This window comes from Peromyscus californicus, unplaced genomic scaffold (genome assembly GCF_007827085.1).
Source record: "Peromyscus californicus insignis strain IS unplaced genomic scaffold, ASM782708v3 Scaffold_12__1_contigs__length_115047231, whole genome shotgun sequence".
Taxonomy (NCBI): domain Eukaryota; kingdom Metazoa; phylum Chordata; class Mammalia; order Rodentia; family Cricetidae; genus Peromyscus; species Peromyscus californicus.
Window position 1 is genome coordinate 54,319,622 of NW_026294413.1, and position 22,724 is coordinate 54,342,345.

Genomic DNA, 22,724 nt, shown 5'->3' on the forward strand with positions numbered 1-22,724 from the left:
TGTGGACATATGGACGAACACCGGAAGTTTAATCAGAGACAGGAAGTGGTTTTAAAGGCCCCAACTAATCAGTCTTGGCTGCTTTGGCTCTCATTGCTGCCAAGTAACCCAGAACAAGCTTTCAGAACATGTGACTCTCAGCATGGGGTCTTAGGCCATTTCTTCCATAAGAAACTCACCACTGCCTGGAGGTGAGGTATGCAGAAAACAGTACACCTTTCTTCCTGTCATTTCTAGAATAACTGAAAGGAGGGAGGGTTGAAGGGAGTTTAACTTGTCTATCTCACTGTCCCTCCAACCCGCTACAGATTCAGTCACACGCCAAACTTTGAGATCAGCACATCCTGTGTTAAGTCTGAAATGTTCTGCATTTTTATACTCACGCAGGAGAGTTTTGTACAGTTATCATGGCATTGACCCTCTGGTCCAGGGAGTGTGGACAGCTCACTCTCGTGCCAAGGCCTGTGGTCAACTCAACTCAGTAGGGGAGCAGGTACTTGATTTACCAACCTGGAGTGGAGGCGCAGCTCCTGGAAGAACACTGCATGTGTGTGTGTGTGTGTGTGTGTGTGTGTGTGTGTGTGTGTGTGTGTGTAAGCCTGTGTGGACACCAGAGGTGTCAGGTACCTTCTTCCACTTGACTTTTTGAGACAGAGTCTTTCACTGAGCCTGGTGCCCACCAAGTGGCTAGGCTGGCTGGCCAATGAGTTCCAGGGATCCACTTGTCTCCACTCCCTCAGCACTGAGGCTTCATGTACATGCCACCATGCCCAGCTTTTTTTTTTTTTTTTTTTGGTTGGTTTTTCAAGACAGGGTTTCTCTGTGTAGTTTTGCACCTTTCCTGGAACTCACTTTGCAGACCAGGCTGGCCTCGAACTCACAGAGATCCACCTGCCTCTGCCTCCCGAGTGCTGGGATTAAAGGCGTGTGACACCACCGCCCGACTCCATGCCCAGCTTTTATGAAAGTGCTAGATAGCCAACCTCAGGCCTTACACTTGCACAGCAAGCTCTTTCCCCACAGAGCCATCTCCTAGTCCCAAGAACATCTGTTTGCAAATGATGCCTTTCACCCACACCTGCATTCCCAACTAGGGACACACCAATTCTTCAAGGGTCCACCTTCCAGATGTCAATCACGTGCCACACAACATTCTGCTTAATGATGTACCACCTGTACAACAGAGGTTCTCAGATACCACCCTCTCACCTGGTGGCCTCAGAGTTGTTTTTGTAGGAATCCTTTATGATGCTACATGAGGCTGAGACCACTAACGACAACTCTTTTTTCAGAGCACATCTACACTGCAAAGCCGTATTGTTAGCTCAGCGTGGCTCTGCGCTAAGAGTCGGAGTCATGAAGACCGGCCCTCCCTCAAAATTCTCATAACTTCCCTCTTGTGTGTTCAAAATTATATTTAATTCTGTGTATGTGTGTTTATCTGTGTGTAGGTGCATGCACGTGACAGCAGGTACCCTCAGAGTCCTCCAGAAGTCTCAGACCAGCCCTCAACCCCCGTGCTAGTTATAAGCTATTGTGAGCCACCTGAGATGGATGCTGGGAATCAAACTCAGGTCCTCTAGAAAAGCGGCATGTGCTGAGGCCTCTCTCCAGTCTCGTTATTTTGTTTTGTTATTGTTGATTTAGGATAAATTTATTTGAATCTGACACGGAAGGAAAGAAGAGGTCAACTCAAGGTTAAAAATTCGGTTTGACTCTGTTCCTATGATGGCCAATGCCATAAAAGCATGTTAAAGTTAAAAAAGCAAGTTGAAGATATGTGTAGTGGTGCTCATTTGTAGTTCCAATGGTAGGGAGGTAGAGACAGGGGGATCCCTGAGGCTTGCTGGCCTAACAGCTTAGCCTACTTGATGAGTTCCAGGCCATCAAGAGACTTCAAAACAACAACAACAACAACAACAAAAACCTAGTTGAATAAAAGTGCACGCACACACACACACACACACACACACACACACACACACACACACGTGTAGGCACAATAAAATAATAATGATGATGATGATCTTCATGTGGGGAGAACTCTAGCCTGTGGAGCCCTTTTGAGAAAGAGTGAAAGCCCTACTTGGAGGGAGAAATCTGGATGCAGAAATGATACTGCAACCCCTAGACACGGAATGTGGCTTAGAGAGATGGGCACAGGCTAAGTTCACCTACTGACTGAGGTCACCGACCATCTTGGCTTGCCTGAGATGTATCCTGCTCAAAGCAGGAATAGCCTGGAGAGTTCATGATGGTTGCTCCCTCTATCATTCCCTGGAGGGGCCTCCCACCAGCCTTCCAGCAAGACACCGCTTGCAGGGCAGGGAGAAAACTCTTAGAAAGTCATGCTTAATAGCAATTACAGCTTTCTTTGCAGGTTAATCAGGGTGTATCCTGGCCTTGCTATATGATATATATATACACTTAGCTCCACAGCACAGTCTCTTACCTTCTCCTGGGCCGTAGGAGGAGCTGGCAGTCCAGGCCTTGGCTTCCACATAACCCACTTCCCGGCAGACAACGTGGGCAGCATGGATGGAGAAATCATCATCACACACAGTGCCCCACTGGCCTTCATAATAGACCTCCACACGGCCTTCATTATGCTTCCTCTTCTGGCCCGCCAGGCGTACCTGGATCTTGACTACATCAGAGGGCACCTGGTGCTGGTGGTACTCGGGAGCGGGCTGCTGGAAGTACTCAGGGTACTGGAGCTGGTAGGGCCAGCTCTCATACTGGGCCAGGCTCAGGGAGGGCAGGAAGACAAACACAGCCAAACAGCCATAGAAGCGTGAGCCAAGAGGCATCTCCATCCTTGTCCTGTGCTGAGGGGAGGTCAGGGGTGGCAGCAGGAACTTTCTGGAAAAAGAGAGAGAGAGAGTCATTAGTCTAGGATATAGGTTGTAGATACCTGTAAAGTGTTCTGTGACGTCACCTTTCTGGCTTAGCCAACCCATTTCTGCTCCCATTTCATGTTTTGACCATACTGGTGTGAGTTCCCGACGTCAACCACCCATCCTCCTCATCTCTCAAATGCTGTCATCAGTACTCTTAACCAAATTTAAAGAAGACCTTTTCTTTTCCCCCTTGCATTTACTAACTTTTCTGTATATGTGTGTGTGGGGGGCATGCATACCATTGTATGGGTCTGCAGGTCACAGGACACCTTGTGAGAGCTGACTCTCTTATTTCACCATGTGGGCCCTGGGGATTGAACTTAGGTCATCGGTCTTGGCAACAAGCTCCTTTACCTGCTGAGCCCTCTCGCTGGCCCTCTTTCTTTCTATCTTTCTCCTCCCGCAGTGGAGAAGTGGGCGGAGTTCAAGGGGACGGACGAAGGATGAAGGCAGCACCCCTGGTTGTCAATAGAGGATAGCCATTACCTCTCAGGGTTTGAAGAGTCTCCCTGAGACACCCGTGGCTTCTAGAACTGAGCACAGTTGAGTGGAAAAGGCTCTCTTTCCTTTTGGATGAGATGGTGGCATCTGGGTTCTTTACTGAAGGGTCTCAGAGTCACCTATAGCAACCAGCAGGGAGGAGGCACAGAATACACACAGGACTCCTCTCCCCCTGGCTTCTAATCTCTTCCTGGGACCTCTACTAGGAAAACCCAACTCAACACAACCAGACAACCAAGTTAGGAGAGCTGATGGAGAAGTCGGCACCGGCTGGCCTCCTGGGTACAAGGCTGGTAGAGAGTGAGGATAGTGGGCCCCTGGGCTGGGCTCCTGGGGCACAAAGCTGGTAGAGAGGGAGTATAGGGTCCCAAAGGCAAATGCAAGCATCTCAGAACACCTCCCTACTGTGTACACCTTCCTTCTCCTCACAGCCCAAGGCCCAGCTCAACCTAAGCCAGCCTCCCCCCAATCAATCCCTGCTGAGGCAGATTTAGGATCTTCTGGCAATTTCCCAGGGATTTTCAACAAGTCCACTTGGATGGCAAACTTTTAAGGGCAAAGCTTACATCTTGATCTTCTCTGGTCTCTCCATGATAGATTTCAAAGCTTCATAGACACATTTACTAAGTGGGAAGGTGATCTGGCTGCAGGGACTGAAACATGAGTGGGACATGGGGTCTGAGCGGTCCCCAGTGTATCAGGAAGTCTGACAGGATCCTCTGGGAGCCTGCACAGTTCTCCAGGGCCAGGTGGCCTTGTTCCCAATGGACATGTGTGGGAAGCCTTGCACCTCGCTGTCAGCGTCAGTATCTGAGGTGACCAAGGTGACCTCGGCCTTGGCAGGTATTCTGCAGTTATGAGACTTTGTGCTCTGTTGGCAGAGGGCTGCTGCCACTTCCTTTGAAAATGACCAGAGCGAGCTGGGCATAGTGGCACATCCTTTTAATCTCAGAACTTGGGAGGCAGAGGTCGTTGCGTCTCTGTGAGTTTGGGGCCAGCCTGGTCTATATAGTGAGTTCAAGTTCCAGAAGAGCCGGACTCTGTCTCAAAAAAAAAAAAAAAAAAAAGCCAAATAATAATAATAATAAAATAAGAAAAGAAAAACTAAAAGGATGGAATAAAGAAAGAGGATGAGGTCTGTAGGCAAGTGGAATGCACCCTCAGGGAAATTAGGAGGGCCCTGTAGTGATTTCTTTCCTATTTATAGGGGATGTAGGGTTTTGAGAGCAGACTGCTCCTAACTCACAGAGGAGGGGCTGAGCTCTTTGTGTGGAAATAGAGGAGGGTTGAGGAACCCAGCATCAAGGAGGGCATGTCTGCAGTGGGACGAGAACAAGCTAGAGCCAGATGAACTGAGGGTGAATCCTCATTCTGATATTTATCAGTTGTTCCACCTTGGACAAAACATTTAACTTCCCCGCACATCCACTTCCTCATCTACTAAATGTAGGTCATAATCATTTGCAGCCTACAGAACCGTTCTCAGCACTGAACGGCACCCCAGGAGCACTGCAGAAGGAGTATTTGCCAAATGAAAAGTTGTGTTCTTCAAGGTTGTGGGCATCACAGCCAGTGGGAATCTATGTGTAACTCCAAAGGGAAACCTCGTGTGTTATCCTCAGATAACTCAGAGACTGGGGGATCATGAGAAAAGGACCATGGGCGTGTCTCAAGGAGGAAGCAGGCTGAGATGTGAGAGCCCAAAAGGCAAAACCAGGAGTGGCAGCTGGAAACTGCAGGGGCCTACACATTTCATTTTAGCCATACACAAAGGGGCGGAGAGAGCATAGTCCTCAGTTCAGAGTACTTTTCTATCGAGGAAGGCCTGGCAGACTTACCCTGGGCTGGGGCCACCCAGAGTCACCTGTGCTCTGCCTTGAAGAGAGGCAATCTTTGTACGTTGGTGCTCTGTGTGTTCGCTAAGAGAAAACACCCTCTGTCAAGACCAGAGGCCCGGCAATTCTCATCCTCTGACACTCAAACAGGCCCAGAAAGTAATGGGGTCCCTGCAATGGGGTCCCCAGTCTGCACCTGGCTTATGCATTGACACCTGCAGCAGAGTGCCTCTAACCCTGCCCCCCAAAGACCACAAGGAGACCTGGCCAGGTCCTGTTAGGCAAAAATGAAGGTGCTCTTCAACTGCCTTAAAAATCACATGTTGCTTGGGCTTTACTCTGTTGACCATTAGGCTTTGTGACCGGAACCTCAACCCTGAGGGTTCCCATGAAGCAACATATCTGTTTCTGCTAGGCAGACTCATTTGTATTAGAAAAATCCTGCCACAAACAACTATTAAACAGTAGATAAACATACTGAAAACACGTATTATGCACCGTATCACATTTTGCTCAACAAAAGACCCTGCCTATGAAAATGACTTCATAAGTTTACAATGGAGACAAAAAATTTCCATCACCTGGTAGCACAGTAGCCATCCCAACATCACAGCACACTGCATCCCTGCATTTTTCATGCTTGCTGTGAGGACGGTGGGAATGAACCCACTGTATTGCCTTTTTCTAAACGTGCAGTAACGCTAAAGCATAGCACACCAATGTGATAATGACTTCGCCACTTTATGCCTTGGTTGTATCCTTTGCGTTTTTTGTTTTCTTTTGTTTGGTTCGAGACGTGGTCTGACTCTGTAGCCCAGGCTGAATCAAACTCATGGTGATCCTTCCGCCTCAGCTTCCAAGCACTGGGAGTACAGGTGCGAGCCACCACACCCACAGTCATGGCTTGTTCCATCACTCCTTTGCTATGAACAACACTGAATGTAAAATGCCATGCTGTGTCATGCCCACAACAGCCTCACACAGCTTGTTTACCAGTCTCTGGATTGCATCAAGAGGCCACATGGAGGGACTGATGTCCACCATCCAGGTTTGTGAGGGAACATTCTAGGATGTTTAAACAATGCCTGAGTGTCCTGTCCTGTCCATGTCCGGTACGCCCCCTCCCCAAACACACAGCTGTCATTAGGTGAAACCTGACAGCGGCAGGATACTGAGGCTGCATGGGCTCAAAGAGCCAAGGATCCAGAGAGAAAGGATGTACATTGAGATGCACTTACATAGGTCTCTGCTTTTCCCAAGACAGTGCCCAGTAGGTTGGGGAGCTCAGTAAAATTTTCAGTGGCCCTTCAAGGGCTGACGAGATAGAAATCAGGACTAATGATAGAGACAAATTAGGACACGGAGTGTAAATAGCATGTTCGGAAACCCAGGGAGAGGAGAGAAAGAACATACGGAGGAAGCATTTAAGAGCAATGGTGAAGAATTTTCCGACACTGATGAACAGTATCGAGACCAAGCAGTGTACTCAGAGAGGAAAGCACCTCTGGGCTACCACAGGGACTATGGAAAATCAGAGCCTGAGGAAATCTCACACATAGCCGGAAGGGAATGAGCATGCTACATCTGAAGACCATCAGGAAGCCTCTCTACAAAAATGAGGAAGCAAGAAGATAACATTTTCTAAGGACTGACTGAGTAAGCGGGGGAGGGAGTGGGATGAAGATGAGAACATGGAGACAAACAAATATGGAGGTACCAGAAGGAGATCTTTAAGTCAAAGGTGTGGAGGTTTAGGAAGGAATGAAAGACGGACTAGAAAACGACATGAGCACACCTGAATGCAAACCCACCGTGTAAAACAAAAACAATATCCTATGTCCTAAAATATCTGCACTGTGGACTGGTGAGGTAGCTCAGTGGTAGGGCACTTGCCTATCATGGGTGACCCTGGGTTTGGTACCCAGAGTTCCATCACGACCATAATAATAAACAGCAACATCTGTGTGTGTGTGTGTGTGTGTGTGTGTGTGTGTGTGTGTGTGTGTGTGTGTGTGTGATATTAACATGCAGGCAACAGCAGCACAAAAGGCTGGATTAAAGTGTAAAGTGTGTGGTCTGGGCAATGGCACAAGTCTATTTCCTTTTTTTGTTTGTTTGTTTGCTTGCTTGTTTTTCGGGACAGAGTTTTTCTGTGTAACCTGGATGTCCTGAAAATCGCTCTGTAGACCAGGCTGGCCTCAAACTAAAAGAGATCCGCCTGCCTCTGCCTCTCGAATGCTGGGATTAAAGGCATGCGCTACCACCTCCTGGCTACAAGTCTATTTCCTAACAGATTTAACAAGCTTTGACAGATGCATGCTCTAAAGTTTGTGTTAATCACCCTAAGAACAGCAAAACAAGAGAAATCAAACAGGTCACTACAGTGGGTAAATAAAGGAATTTAAAAAAAAAACCTTGACCTGTGAACTTGCTGTTGCTGGGATGAAATATCTGGGATAATCGACAAGGAAGGATTTATCTTGACTCACGGCTTCAGAAGTTTCAGTCCATGGTCACATGGTCACATTACTTTGGGAATGTGGAGGCTCCCATGTATAATAGAAGGAGCACATGGCAAAGGAATAAAGGGAGGGAGAAGAGGTTGGGGTTCCAATGTCTCTCTCATCTCCCTCTCTCTCCTTCTCTGGTGTTTGCACTTGTGTGGAGGCCAGAGGCAGACTTCCTCAATTGCTCTCCACCTTATTTTTTGAGACAGGGTCTCTCCATTGAACCCGAAGCTCACTGACTCAGCTCCACTGGCTGGCCAGCAAGTCCTACAGGATCCATCTGTCTGTCCCTCCACCCCTGGGATTATAGGTATATTCCACCATATCTAGCTCTTATGTGGGTACTGAGCATCTGAACTCAGGGCTCAATTATTATGCAGCAAGCACTTTACCAACTGAGTCATCTCCCAGCCCCCCAATATTCCTTTTGAAGGCATGCCCCCACGGCCTAACTTCTTTCCAGTAGGCTTCATCTCCTAAAGCTGTAGGTCGCCACCCCTCTGGGGGTTGAATGACCCTTTCATGGGGTTTACACGTCAGATATTTCCATTATGATTCCTAACAGTAGCAAAATTACAGTTATGAAGTAGCAATGAAAATAATTTTATGGTTGGGGGTCACCACAACATGAGGAAATGTATTAAAGCATCGTGGCATCAGGAAGCTTGAGAACCGCGGTCCTAAAGGTCCCACTACTTCCCAATAGCGGCAAGGACTGAAAACAAACTATAGCCTTTTGAGACTTTAGGAAAGTACTATAGATGCTCCAATTAAAAGGCAAAAGTCACTAAAACAGATTGAACAATACAATCAAACTACGAAAAGACGGAAGAAGATACACCGGGTGCAGCTCAGTCAAGAGTAAGCTGGTCCAAAGTGAGAGAACATGGGCTCCAGAGCAAGACTACCAGAGCCCGAAGGGACCAGCTAACGAAAGTCAGTCTGCCAGGAAGATACAACTGGGTGATGTGCATGGGTCGTCTCAACATGCATGAGACAAATACCAACAGAAGGAAAAGGAAATCAGGTCCATCGGCCGATCCTCAGCTGCCGTGCGGACTCTCCACACAACACAACCCTGGCACTGAACCCAGAAACGAGATTAACAACCTGACAGTTCACGAGTTTCTGGAAGCTGTACTCAACAACTCCACAGGACAGATTCCCTTCAAGGACACACAGATTTGCCAAAATGAACCCCAAGTTGAGTCAACATCAAGTCTCAACACAGTCAATGAAACCGCACACTGGACTGTCTGGCCGGATGAAAACCTAACAAGCATTTGTCTGTTTTGTTTCTAATAACACAGACTGTGGACTCAGTAAATTCTGAAGAAGCTGGAGATGTTGGTAGAGTGCTTACTAATAAGCGAAAAGCCTGGGGTTCAATCCTTAGCATTAACTGTAGTCTCAGCCCGTGGGAAATGGAGACAAGAGAATTTTGAGTCCAAGATCATTCTCAACTACACAGCAAGCTTGAGGCCAGCCTAGGCTATATAAGACACTTCCAAAACAAGCAAACAGCAACAGAAACATAAAAGGGAAGTTGTTTGAGATGCTGGCTCTTCTGGTTCAATTCAAGGTCACCTGACAGTGACCTCCACTGTCAACGTTTAAAGGCTAACACGGGACATCACACGGCAAAGGACATGTGTGTGTGTGTGTGTGTGTGTGTGTGTGTGTGTGTGTGTGTGTGTGTGTATGTCTGTGTGTCTGTGTGTATCTCTTCTTGTCTCATGCCTTCTTCTTTGAAGTCACCAGGATTCAATGAGGGTCCCTACTGTGATGATTTTATCTAATTCTGGTCACTTCCCCAAGACCCCACCTCTGAACACTGAAATCGGGTTCCATTTCTGCTTTAAACATGCAGCAAGGAAGGAATGAATCCTTGGACACACACTTCTAACCATGAAGCTAGAAAATTCCCAGACATTATGACAATGAAATACTGTTTATCTCCTTCCAGGTCACAAGGCTGCATGCATTTATTTGTTTGGCTGACTCTCAGACACCCTTCTCAGGTGAGGCCGGGCTCTAAGTGAACAGAACTGTTCTCGGCTGTGACAGACATGACTCTGACAGCCTAGTGTGGTGCACCTCTAGGGCATCAGTGAATGCCCAAGGGCGGAACTACGTGAGCCTAGGTGACCTGGCTCTGAATTCTGGGATTTTGCTTTGTCTTGTCTTGCTTTTGTCTTTGATGCTTTCCCTTTGGGTTTTTTTGGGGGGCGGGGGGTGGTTCTCACTGTGTAGCCCAGGCTGGCCTGGAACTAGAAGCCCTCTTACATCCACCATCTGAATGCTGACATGCATCAGCACACCCCAGCCACCTAGCTCCTTATGCTATCTTTCTTTCTTTCCTTCTTTCTTCCTTTCTTTCTTTCTTTCTTTCTTTCTTTCTTTCTTTCTTTCTTTCTTTCTTTCTTTCTTTCTTTCTTTCTTTCTTTCTTTTTCTTTCTTTCTTTTCTCTCTCTCTCTCTCTCTCTCTCTCTCTCTCTCTTTCTTTCTTTCTTTTGGAAATTAAGAAAGTCAGTGACCTGCCAAAGGTCAAGTTGAGTGATTTGCAACTACACACACACATACACACACACACACACACACACACACACACACACACACACACACACACGCCCAACTCCTATGTTTCTCAAATAGGAGCTATCCCTCCTTTCACAATTTCAGATTGTCATCCTCAATTTCATGGGAAAACATTATGTGGAAAATTCTAAGAATAAACAACTCATTCCTTTTAAATTGTGCAGTTATTTCAAGTAATGTGATGATGAAATCTCATGCTGACCTACACCACGTCCCTTTGCCTCCTCTATCTATGATGTCAATCACCCCTTGGTACACTGTATCTTGTATCTTGGCTGTCTACACCACCCACCCATTCATTAGTCAGTAGCTTATCTTATCACTCCTCTGATATTGGACCCATCACAGCGTGAAGTACTGATGTTCAGGTAACCATTGTCATAGTAGTGATTGCCCCAAAGCACAAGAGCACAGAGGCTGGAAGCTCAGATATGAAAGAACAAAGCCACAGTGTGCTTCTCAGGACAGAGAAGACTCACAAGCTGAGGTGCTAAAAACCTTCCACAAAACTGTGAAGACGGAAGAAAGTTAAGCCAGGACAGTGAAAAACCATCACGATAAGATGCTTGGAGAAAGAGTGTCCTTGTTAGGGTTGTTTCTACGCTGTGGTAAACACCAGGACCAAAAGCACTTTGGAGAAGAAAGGGTTTGTTTGGCTTCCACATCCCAGGTCACACTCCGTCACTGAAGGGAGTCAAAGCAGGAACTCAAGGCAGGAATGTGGAGGCAGAGACTGCAGCGGAAGCCATGGAGGGGTGCTGCTTACTGGCTTGCTTCTCATGGCTTGCTCAGTCGGCTTTCTTATATACGCTAGCTTAGGGATGGCTCCACCCACGGTGAGCTGGTCCCTGCTACATCATTGGGAAAATGCCCTACAGACATGCCCACAGGTCGATCACATGCAGGTGACTCCTCCACTGAGGGTCCCTCTTTCCAGGTGAGTCTAGCTTGTATCAAGTCAACCAAAAACTAAGAAGCATAAAGAGAGAAAGCAAAGAAGGTTCATTGAAATTGTATTGGAGTGTATAATTTTTTATTTCACCATATGCTGTGAATCTCTTACTAGGTGTGGTAGTTTGAATGTAATTGACCCCCATAAGCTCACTGGGAGTGGCACTGTTGGGAGGTGTGGCCCCGTTGAAGTAGGCGTGGCCTTGTCGAAGTGTGTTACTGTGGGGGTGGGCTTTGAGATCTCTTTTGCTCAAGCTTTGCTCAGTGTGATATGTAGAGTCCACTTCCTGTTGCCTGCAAGATGTAGGACTCATGGCCCACTTCCTGTTGCCTTCTGACCAAGATGTAGCCAGCACCATATCTGCCTCCATGCCTCCATGCTCCCCGCCATGATGATAACAGACTGAATCTCTGAAACTGTAAGCAAGTCACCCCAGTTAAGTGCTTTCCTTTATAAGAGTTGCCATGGTCATGGTGTGTCTTCATAGCAATAGAAACCATAAGACATCAGAATTTAATTTACAAATTAAATTTCATCATTGGAATGCATACCCAGGGGGAGACAGTATGATCTATGTAGGGATCTGTGTTTCCTCTGGCTTCACACACCCACTGAGGGTCATCTTCATCTGTCCTAGGCAGGGTTATCCAACCTTTTGACACTGTCATCTACAAACAGACTGGGCTGCTCATAGCTCTCGTGGGACACCTGTGGTCTGTGGGCTACAGGTTGGACGACCACTGTTGTGAAATATCAACAAGAACTTTATCCCAAGGAGGAAATCAAGGCACGGAGGCTCAGAAGTTAGGCTGTTCTGGTAGGAAGTATAAGCCAGGATCTGTATGTGGGTCACCAGGTGGCCAAGGCTGTGCCCTGCCCTGTGCTCTGTGGCCCTTGTCCCCACTCCAAGGGTTTCAGAGTCTTGGAGATCCTCTAATCTTGTTCCAGGAAGAAATGGGAAAAAATGTGATCTTGTAATTTAAAAAGAGAACTTTTAATTTCTGGCTTTGCATGCCTATAGACTGCTATACCCGGTTCCCCAGACTCCATGGGTGTGTCCCCTACACAGTGCCACATCTTCCCTAGAAAAGGGGCTCTTGGCTTTTTCGCTTCTTCTGCTCCACCATCACATGTCTGATTCAGCTACTTTTCTCTTCTCTTAAAAATAATTCAAACGTGCTTCTCCCTCTCTGTTGGGAAAGTTATGCATATCAATGATAAAGATCTGAGCAAATGCAAACTGGCAAAAGGGAGGGAAAAAAAACATGTCACACAGCTGTTGGGTCGATCGCCATCAAAGCTGCAGTGATCACTCTCCGTCTTAACTCTGTATCTATTGATTTTAAAAAATTTGAATCACTGCGCATGCCTATAGCCCCCATACCAAGAGTCTGAAAAACCCCGGACTACATAACAAGTTCAAGGCCAGCTTGAGCTACATAGTGAAACACTGTGTCAAAAAAACAAGGGTTGGGGATGTCACCCATGGGTAGAGTGAGTGCTTGCCTGGCATTTGAAAGTCACTGGGTTCAATTCCAGCACTGGGGATTGAAAACCAATTGGAATCCTTTCCTACACACTGCCTTGGAAACTGAGATCTCTTGATCTCTCTATCTCTCTGCAGATCAGGCTGACCTTGATCTCACAGAGATCCAAACTGCCTCTGCCTCCCAAGTGCTGGGATTAAAGGTGTGTGCCACCATGTTCAGCTTGAAAACTGACCTTTTTTTGGCCGGGGCGGGGGGGGGGGGGGGGGGGGGGGGGGGGGGGGGGGGGGGGGGGGGTTCGAGACAGGGTTTCTCTGTAGCTTTGCGCCTTTCTTGGAACTCGCTTTATAGACCAGGATGGCCTCGAACTCACAGAGATCCGCTTGCCTCTGCCTCCCGAGTGCTGGGATTAAAGGTGTGCGCCAACACCGCCCGGCGAAAACTGCTTTTTTAAGGCAGGGTGTGGTCTATATAGAAGAGTTTTATGATAGCCAGGGCTACATAGAGAGACCCTGTCTCAAAAAACCACACACACACACACACACACACACACACACACACACACACCTGCTTTTTAATTGAGTAGTGTATAGCAGACATTATGTCTAACTTTTATTCTATGTAGTTATTATTTATTATTGTGGTGGTTAATCTTGATGGTGAACTGGACTGGATTGATAGATACCTAAGAATTTAGGAGAGAACACTTCTGCACGTGTGTCTGTGGGGGTGTCCAGAAAGGATGACTTTAAGTGGGGGAGCAGAATGGCACCAGCCAGTAGGATGTCTCCTGGATGAAGGACAGGAAGTGCCATAGCACAGGTGCTATCTGCTTCCTGGCTGCCATGCATGATGCTCTTCTCTGCCATTCCCTCCTCACCATGATGAGCTGACGCCTCTGAAACCATGAACCAAAACAAATCTTCCATCTCTAAAATTGTCTCTCAGGGCTGAAGAGATGGCTCAGTGGTTAAGAGCACTGACTGCTCTTCCAGAGGACCAGGGTTCAAGTCCCAGCACCCTCACGGCAGTTTACAGCTGTCTCTAATTCCAGTACCAGGGACCAGACACCTATGGCAAAATGCCAATGCACATAAAATAAAGATAAATAAATTTAAAGTTGTTTTTCTCTAGTATTTTGCCATAGTGACACCAAATTACAATTATAGAACATTTATTATAGAGCGTTCAGTCATGCAGAGAGACTATAATCCTGCTTCTAAATTTCTTTTCCACTGTATACATGGTTGAAATGAAAATTCACATTGCTAAAATGTTGTACAGCCTTGGGATGCATTCCTAAAAGTAAACTAGCTAGGCAAAAAGTATATAAAAAAACCACCACTTCAACACGCCCTCACAGAAAGACAGTCATTTTTCCGCTGTGGTCAGCAGCACGGAGGTTTCCCTGCACTGATAGGCAAACATAATATTTTGCTTTAATTAGCATTGCTTTGGCTACCCAGACTCTTTCTTTGGAGATCATGTCTTTGTGGCCCCCCCCTTTCCTATTTCCTCACTGCTTTGTATGATTCATCCCTAAGCTGGTATCCAACCAACCCACAAGAGTGTAAGGTTCCAGGCATCCCAGAAGACCAGACACCCAAAGTAGTGGCGCTGTGCTGACCCCATGGCTCTAGGCTCCTCTTCACTTCGAACAGAGGTAGTGATTGTTTCTCGCCTTTTCTGACACCTGAACATAAACCTATATGGTATATTCTCCATCTGCTTCTCCAGATACATGGAGACATCTGGAAGGATGGCGGCACCTCTTGTCTTCTTCAGACCTGCTCCATCAGCTCCTGCCAGAAGTCAGGACAAGGGCTTGAGAGGTGACTGGGCAGTTGAGAGCACTTGCTGCTCTTGCAGAAGACCCAAGTTCAATTCCTAGCACCCACATTAAGTAGTTCATAACCATGTGCAACTCCAGCTCCAAGGGATCTGACGCCCTCTTCTGGCCTCCGAAGGCACACACACACACACACACACACACACACACACACACACACACACACACACACAGAGAGAGACAGAGAGAGACAGAGAGAGAGAGACAGAGACAGAGATACACATAAAAATAAAATAATTGAAAGAAAAAAAGAAAGAGGTTAGGGAGATGGTACAGGGGCTAAAAAGTGTTTACTGTGAAAGCAAAAGGATTTGAGTCCAAATCCTGACCAGCCACATACAAGCTGAGCATGGTCATGTATGCCTGTAACCCAAGTATTAGATATGAAGACAGGTGGATCCTGGGTACTCGATGGTCAACCAGTCTAAGCGAACAGAGGACTTCAAGTTCAGCTAGAGACTCTGTCTCAAAAAAAAAAAAAAAAAGAAAAAAAAAGCAATAGGGAGACATCCAATGTCTTCCCCTGGCCTCAGCATAGATGCGCATGGGCATTGTGTAGCACCACATACACCATGGGGAGGGGGGAGAAGGGCTAGGAGAGGAAAGAGAAGGGAGAGAGACAGAGGAGGGAGGAGGGAGAGAGAGAGCCTCATCTCTACACTGTTGAGAGACGGGTCAGCCAGCAGGAAGCACTATCCTCAGCATCCCTCTGAACTCCTCTGCGGTGTCGTCTCTTCCTATCCAGGGTCTCAGAACACTCCACAGCAGGGAAGTTGCATCATAGACGTTATGGGAATTCTGGAATCCTCGGTCTGTGAGCCGGGGTGTCGGCCAACTGGGTCAGGCGGACACGGCCGAGGACTGCAGACTCCGCAGCTCGGTCCACACATACTGAGAGGTTGTGCAGGCTGTGGGGGTCTGCTCCATAAGACCTTCTTTGAAGACTATTCTACTGAATATCACTTGAGTGATAACGTGGGAACTTTGCAGCAGATGCTCTTAAGGACTCATCTGGTGGAGCCCAGGAAAGGTCAACATCAGAGGACTGTGAGCAGCATGACTAAGGACTGAAGTATGTGACTGGAGGAATAAAAAACATTGACTGCTACAAGGGGGTTGCTCACCACTGTTGTTTATCAGAAAGTGATAAATTTTGTTCCCAGTATTTTCTCACTGGCTTGCAATTAAGCAGTTAAGGATATTCTTACACTACATTCAATCCTCTTGAGAATACAATGTCCACTAAGCCCTCCTTACCAGAGGTGCGGGGATATAAGGGCCGTCTGAGAGGTATGTGGAAAAGTATTCACTCACACAGTGGGTCTCAGGGTCCCAGGACTTCTTCAGAAACATCAGCTCCCCAAGGCCTTGTACATGGATCTTGTCCAACGGTCAGTGACCACTCAGGCTGTCCCCACATTCTCCCTCCACACACAACAGATCACTGCTGCTTCTCCACTGACAGCAAGCCACACACACAAGGATTTTAGGACCACTTGGGACTGGGTTCAAATTTCATGTCCACTGCTCATTAATATGAGGAACACCAGGTCTACTTAGGTTTTCTAGTCTTAATAATCCTGTAGACATAAAAGGATGCATTCTCTCTCTCTTTTTTTTTTTTTTTTTTGGTTTCTCAAGACAGGATTTCTCTGTGTAGTTTTGGTGCCTGTCCTGGATCTCACTCTGTAGACCGGGCTGGCCTCGAACTCACAGAGATTCGCCTGGCTCTGCCTCCTAAGTGCTGGGATTAAAGGTGTGTGCCACCACTGCCTGGCCAAGGATACATTCTTAAAAACAATCTTTACATGAAATTGAGAAACACCTAGTTCATGAGATTTTTTGTAAAAAGAATCAAGGAAAAAGTTTCTTGAATCTCTGGCCCACCGTTGGTGGTCAAATATGAATAGTTGGTATTTTGGTTCAGGCTGGTGTTAAAATCCTGGTCCCAGTCAAGCTATTCAAGTACCAATGACAGTGTGGGTTGATGCTCAGCTATGAACTTCAGAGGGCTGGGTTTAATTTTGAATTTTGATTTCTCCGAGTGTGAACTGAGATGAACCTAAGCAGGTCCTTCTTGATTAAGCTTTTATAAACCACTGTTTAAAAACCAGAAATTCTCTTTTATAGACTACATTATACTGTAGAAGCTCAATTGTCTGAGCTTTATTTATTTTTTTAAATTTATTTACTATGTATACAGTGTTCTGTCTGCATATATCCCTGCAGGCCAGAAGAGGGCACCAGATCTTATTACAGATGGCTTTGAGCCACCATGTGGTTGCTGGGAATTGAACTCAGCACCTCTGGAGGAGCAACCATTGCTCTTAACCTCTGAGCCATCTCTCCAGCCCCCTTGTCTGTGCTTTATAAACTAAGGCATTAAACTGTGCCAAAGGCAATGGGACAAAGGACTACAGAGTTTCCCTCCGATAAGACTTTGAAGTAAGGCTACGTCAGCCAAGGCATTCTGCTCTAGGAGAGTTGAGGGAAGGATGAGATCAGAGGGTGAAGGGGGCTCTAGATCTTCAATGTGCTCCCATTTCTTAGATGTCTATGAACAGTGCTACTTCAATTGTCCAAACAACAGCACTTTATCTGGCACCCCAGGAACCTTCCAGGATATACCAGAGTCTCTGATTTGATTCCAGGATTGACAATGTACAGATAGTAGGATTTGAAAATCCCTCATGAAGGGAACCTGGGTAAGGTGGTAGACAAGGGGCTGTGAGAGCCAGTGAAGGACGGGAATTGAAATAAAGAAAAATGAACTTTATTCCCAAGAGAGAAATAGAGGAAGATCCTCTGAAACCCATGGAGGAAGTCGAAGAGCAGGGATTCTGGAAAAGAGCAGGAAAAAGATGGCACCGTGTGCTCCATCTTCATGGTTCCCCAGCAAAGTGTTTGCTGTCAAGGATAAAGCCGTCGTTACTAGCCTGCCCAAAAAGAAGATTCTGCCCTATCTTGGAAAACTGAAAGACAAACAAACAAAAACAAAAACAAAGAGATATCCAACAATAAACGTACAGCTCGCCACACAGAAACGAGTACAACACGGCTCCTCCAAAAGAACCTAACTCAACTTCTGAACTCAAAGAGACTGAAAAAGGTAACATGCCAGACCAACATTTGAAGTTTTCTGGTAAAAATGATCAATGACCTGGAAGAGGATACAAACAGGTGACTTTAACTCAAGACTTAGACAGGAAAGTTAGAAACAGGAGAAAATCAGCAACATTGATGAAAAAGTCAACACTCCCAACCCAAGCATCTTAGGAGAAGAGAAGGTTTATTTCAACTTACAGGTGACAGTCCATCCTGGAGGGAAGTCATGACAAGAACCCAAGCAGGATCTTAAAGAAGAAACTGCTTTCTTATACAGCCCAGGATCACCAGCCTAGGGAATGGTGCCACCCACAGTGGGCTGGGCCCTCCTGCAACGATTAACAATCAAGACAACCCCAACCTCCAGCCAGACGTGCCCAGGGATAGGTCTGACCTGGATCATCCCTCATTTGAAGCTCTTCTCTCAGATGACTCTAGGTTGTATCAAGTTGATAGTTAAAGCAAAGTAGGATGGTGTAGGAGGCCTCCTTTTTCTCCAAATCCTCATTAACAAATATATATATATATTCTCACTCGGGTGAGCTAGAATTTCGCTGCACTTTTCATTGTGTATGACAATGAGCCCCTTTGCCCCACCAAAAAAAAGTTCTTGGCCATTTATATTTCCTCTTTGTAAGGATCTGTTCTGACATTCTTTGGACTACTTGTTTTAACCTTTTTGAGTTCTCTCTGTGTTTAGAGGATATTAATAGTGAGATGAATGGAAGGCAAAGTCCACCTCATTCTTTAGGCTGCCTCTTCACTCTGTTGTTTGCCTGCTGTGCAGGGCCTTGAAAACGTGATGTAATTCCAGCCACCAATTCCTGCCTGCTTCTTGCCTTGTACTTGTGGAGTCCTATCCAGGAAATCCTTGTACTGTGGGATCGTCTGTATGTCAAATGTGTTGCTGATTGGTCAATAAATAAATCACTGATTGGCCCGTGGCCAGGCAGGAAGTATAGGTGGGACAAGGAGGAGAATAGAGCTGGGAAGTGGAAGGCTGAGATAGAGAGACACTGCCAGCCGCCATCAGGACAAGGAAGATGTAAAGTACCGGTAATCCACAAGCCACGTGGCAAGGTATAGATGAATAGAAATGGATTAATTTAAGCTGTAAGAACAGTTAACAAGAAGCCTGCCACGGCCATACAGTTTGAAACCAATATAAGTCTCTGTGTTTACTTGGTCGGGTTTGAGTGGTTGTGGGACTGGAGGGTGGCAGAGATTTATCCTGACTGTGGGCCAGGCAGGAAAACTCTAGCTACATCCTTGTGTGTTTCCTGAAACATTTTCCTTGTGTTTTACTCTAAAAGTAAAAGTAAGTGTTTAAGTCTTACAAAACTCTCCACTTTGATTTGGGAGTAAGGGGGTTGTTGGGTAAGATAAGGACCTAGGTTCAGTCTCTTACATGTGGCTACCCTCTTTTCCCCTTTACTGTTATTAGTTACTGTAGAAGCTATTAACAGTGTGTGTGTGTGTGTGTCCAAGCTTACCCATGCATATGTGTATGGAAGCCAGAGTTCAACTTCCACCTTACACTTTTAGACAGGGAATCTCATTGAACTTAGAACTTACTGTTTTGATGAGGTAAACTCCCTGGGGAGTGAGCCCCTAGGATCTACCTATAGCTACCTCCCAAACATTGGGGTTACAGGCACAGGCCACCACACTCTTCTTCACATGGCTCAGGTCCTCAGCAAGTACGTTACCATGGAGCCAGCTTAACTGATGTATATTTTTAACACTCTACCAAGAAACAGTTGACTAAAGACAAAGTTGTGTTCCACTGGTCTGCATGTCTGCTTGTATGCCAGCAACATGCTACCATTGTTACTGTGACTCTGGAGTATGCTTTGAAGCCAGGTATTGCTTTTTTGATTAAGTTTCCTTGGCTATTTCAGGCCCTTTGTGTTACTACATGAATTTTTCGGGGCAGCTAAGGAAGCCTGGAGTGAATTTGTAAAGATTAGATGAAGTCCTGAGTGAACGTGCTTTGTTTCACATGGCCACCACCATGTAAAGGACCCCAGAACCTCAGACAGCATAATGGCAAAGGCTTCCTCTAGTTGAGTGTGAATGTTGATAGTGTTCAAGTACAAGTGTTTACAAACTATTGACCAGTGTGTGCAAAAACTAGCAACTTCAGCCTCCTCCTCCCAGATAACTGCAACCTGAGACTACTAGAGACCTGCTACAGCTAGTTCCTACTGGTTCTGGTTGTTGAAGTAGTTGGTGCTGCGCCATCAGAGTGAGCAGAGCCCACCTGATCCCTGATCCTGGCTTTTCCATACATGTGTCTGTGTCTGTTTTCTTCATTTTCTTATCACCCTAGTTGAGTTTCTAAGATCAAGCTGTGGAGGTCACAGGAAATTTTGTTTTCTAGTTCTGCAGAGAGCTACTGTTGGTATTAAAGCCATCTACTATTATATTAATATAGTGCTTACATTTCCCTTGTATGACTAGTAGTATTTGTTTTGAGAAGACTTGGTGCTCCAATGCTTAGTGCATTTAAATTTATTGCTATTTTTTTCTTGACAAAAGGTTCCTTTGATCAACGTATAGGAGCGCTCTTCACCTAAGCTGTTTTGTCTTTATGTCTGTTTATTTAATCTACTCTTGCTTCTGGAATTTGTTTGCTTGGGTTGCCATTTTTCATCCATCCATTCTGTTTGTGTCCTCATAGTCTAAGGATGTTTATTATAGGTATTATCTTACTGGGTCTTTTTTTTAAAATCAGCTCACCTGTGTTTTAATTAGAGAATTAAGACTATTTACATCCAGGGTTACTAGTGAAACCTATGTACACCTATATACTTGGTCCTTACATTTTATTGATTTTTTTCCTTTAGTAGTTTGATTTATTTTGTTCATTTCTCTCTTTTTTATTTTGCAGATTTGAGGGTTTATTCCATTGGTAATACTCAAGTCTTTCCTACTTCTCACTGACATGTTTATTTTTTTAATGGAACTTAAACATATTTTCTAATTATGGTGTTTGTTACATTTTTCTCTTCTTGGTATAGGATTCTTTCTGCCATCTTCTATAATTGTGGTCTACTAGCTTAGCTATGAATGCCTTTAGTCTAGTCTTGACATAGATCTTTACTTCTCCTTTGACTGTGAGGGATAGCCTTGCTGGGTATAATAGTCTTGGTAGTTAATTTCTTTCAGTGCCTGAATATCTCATTCCATGGCCTCTTGGTATTCAGGGTTGCTTCTGAGAATCTGCTAGTCTGGTAAGTTTGCCTTTCTCTGTTACTTGGCATTTCTGTTGTGTATATTGTAAAAAACTCTTTCTTTGTTTTATGCTTTTGACAATATAACTATATTTTGTCACAACAAAGTATTGGGGGGTTTAAATGTTTCCTATACTTAGGTGCTCAAGTTGTCACCAAGATTTGGACATTTTTCTACTTTTTATTTTATGGAATAGGTTTTCTATGCCCTCAGCCTGTAGCTCTCCTTCAGGTATACCAGCAAGCCAAATATTTGATCTTTTAAGGGTACCCCAAAGCTCTCACATGGTCTCTTGCTTTTTCATTACTTCCATCTGTTACTAACTTATTTAAGGTCTTGTCTTCAAGCTCGTATTTCTCCCTTCTTTCTGATCGCCTGTTCCTGAAGCCATCAACTGACTCTTCTGACTCTTTGAGCTCCTCGTTCTTACTTTTTCCTTCTTTCTGATCGCCTGTTCCTGAAGCCATCAACTGACTCTTCTGACTCTTTGAGCTCCTCGTTCCTGGCTTTCTGCTTAATTCTTTTCACCTCCTGTCTTGACTATGCAGACGGTCAAATGTCTTCTTCAGACCTACAGCGCCTTCTCAAGTCACCAACCGCTAATCACATCATCTCTCAGTGCACTGAGCACTTCTGAATTCGTTGTTCCACGTTTCATCCTCTTTAATGTCTTTGGAATCAGTTACTAAAGAGTTGTAAACACTAGAGGTGTCTTTTTTTTTTTTCATTTTTTCTTGTATTATTTCTAGGTTAAGAACTGTGCATCTGTTGGGATGGGTATCTTTTATGCTTTTGTGTGACAGCTTTCTTAATGACTTCCTTTTGACAAGGTGTCTTGAGGACTCTGGTCTGGGCTTCATCCGAGTAGGATTTCTTGTTCATGTTCTGCTCTCCAAGGCTGCCCTTCCACCATGTTTTTTTCCCCATACACCATGACCTGTCAGCTGAGCTAAAGTTAGAAAGCAGCATGATACATTTTCCTGTGTGTGGGACCAGGTGGGCCAGATCCAACTTTCTATAGGCTTCAAGAAATATACCCCATTGGTAAAGACGCCCATAAAGTGAGTCAAAGGATAGAAGACAGAAACCAAACAATAAATAAATAAATAAGTTGGACAAAGTAGACACAAAATTAATCAGAAGAGAAAAAGAAGGGTACTATATATTAATAAAGGGAATAATTAATAAAGAAGTAATTTTACTATTTTTAACACTGAGCCATCTCTCCAGCTGATCCTCTGTAAATTCATGATGGCTCCTCAAGGCTGCCCTTTATGTCTGTTCCCATACTTTATTACTAACTAGGATGATGAGGCACACCAGGAAATGAGTACCTTAAATCTCTAGTTATGGAACACAGTAAAAAAAAAATCTTTATCATTTTGAGAAAATCGAAACTTTCTTCCAGGATCTGCTTAGGTTTCATTAAACTTTATTATAAAACAAGGAAATGTGTACAGATACAAACTAGGACTTTCACATGAACTATGCGGAAGATATGGAACTAGTGGTACTCTGCATCTGGACACTGCCATCTGTGCCTGATTTGGGTGTGGACAAATCCTGTCCCCCTTGCAAATGACTGCTCTGGGCTGTAGCTTCCTTCCCAGAGTGTACTTCTTCCTCAAAGCCTAGGCAGCATCAGCTACTGTTTTGGGGATAGCAATATTAATTCCCAGCCATGCACAGATGAGGGGAAACACATCACATAAAATCATACACTGCATCTGGCCATTGTACTTTTTGGCTTTTC

The 22,724-nt window shown here is 45.4% G+C and overlaps 1 protein-coding gene across 2 annotated transcripts in view; it reads right to left on the bottom strand.

The window, feature by feature from the left end:
• Positions 1–22,724, bottom strand: part of Loxl2 (lysyl oxidase like 2) — an 89,978-nt gene that overhangs the window by 58,938 nt on the left and 8,316 nt on the right. For both annotated transcript variants that reach the window (XM_052732851.1, XM_052732850.1), the window contains exon 2: positions 2,453–2,862. In XM_052732851.1, the coding sequence (XP_052588811.1) occupies positions 2,453–2,816 (364 nt within the window). In that variant the 5' untranslated portion in view covers positions 2,817–2,862. The remainder of the gene's footprint in view (positions 1–2,452; positions 2,863–22,724) is intronic.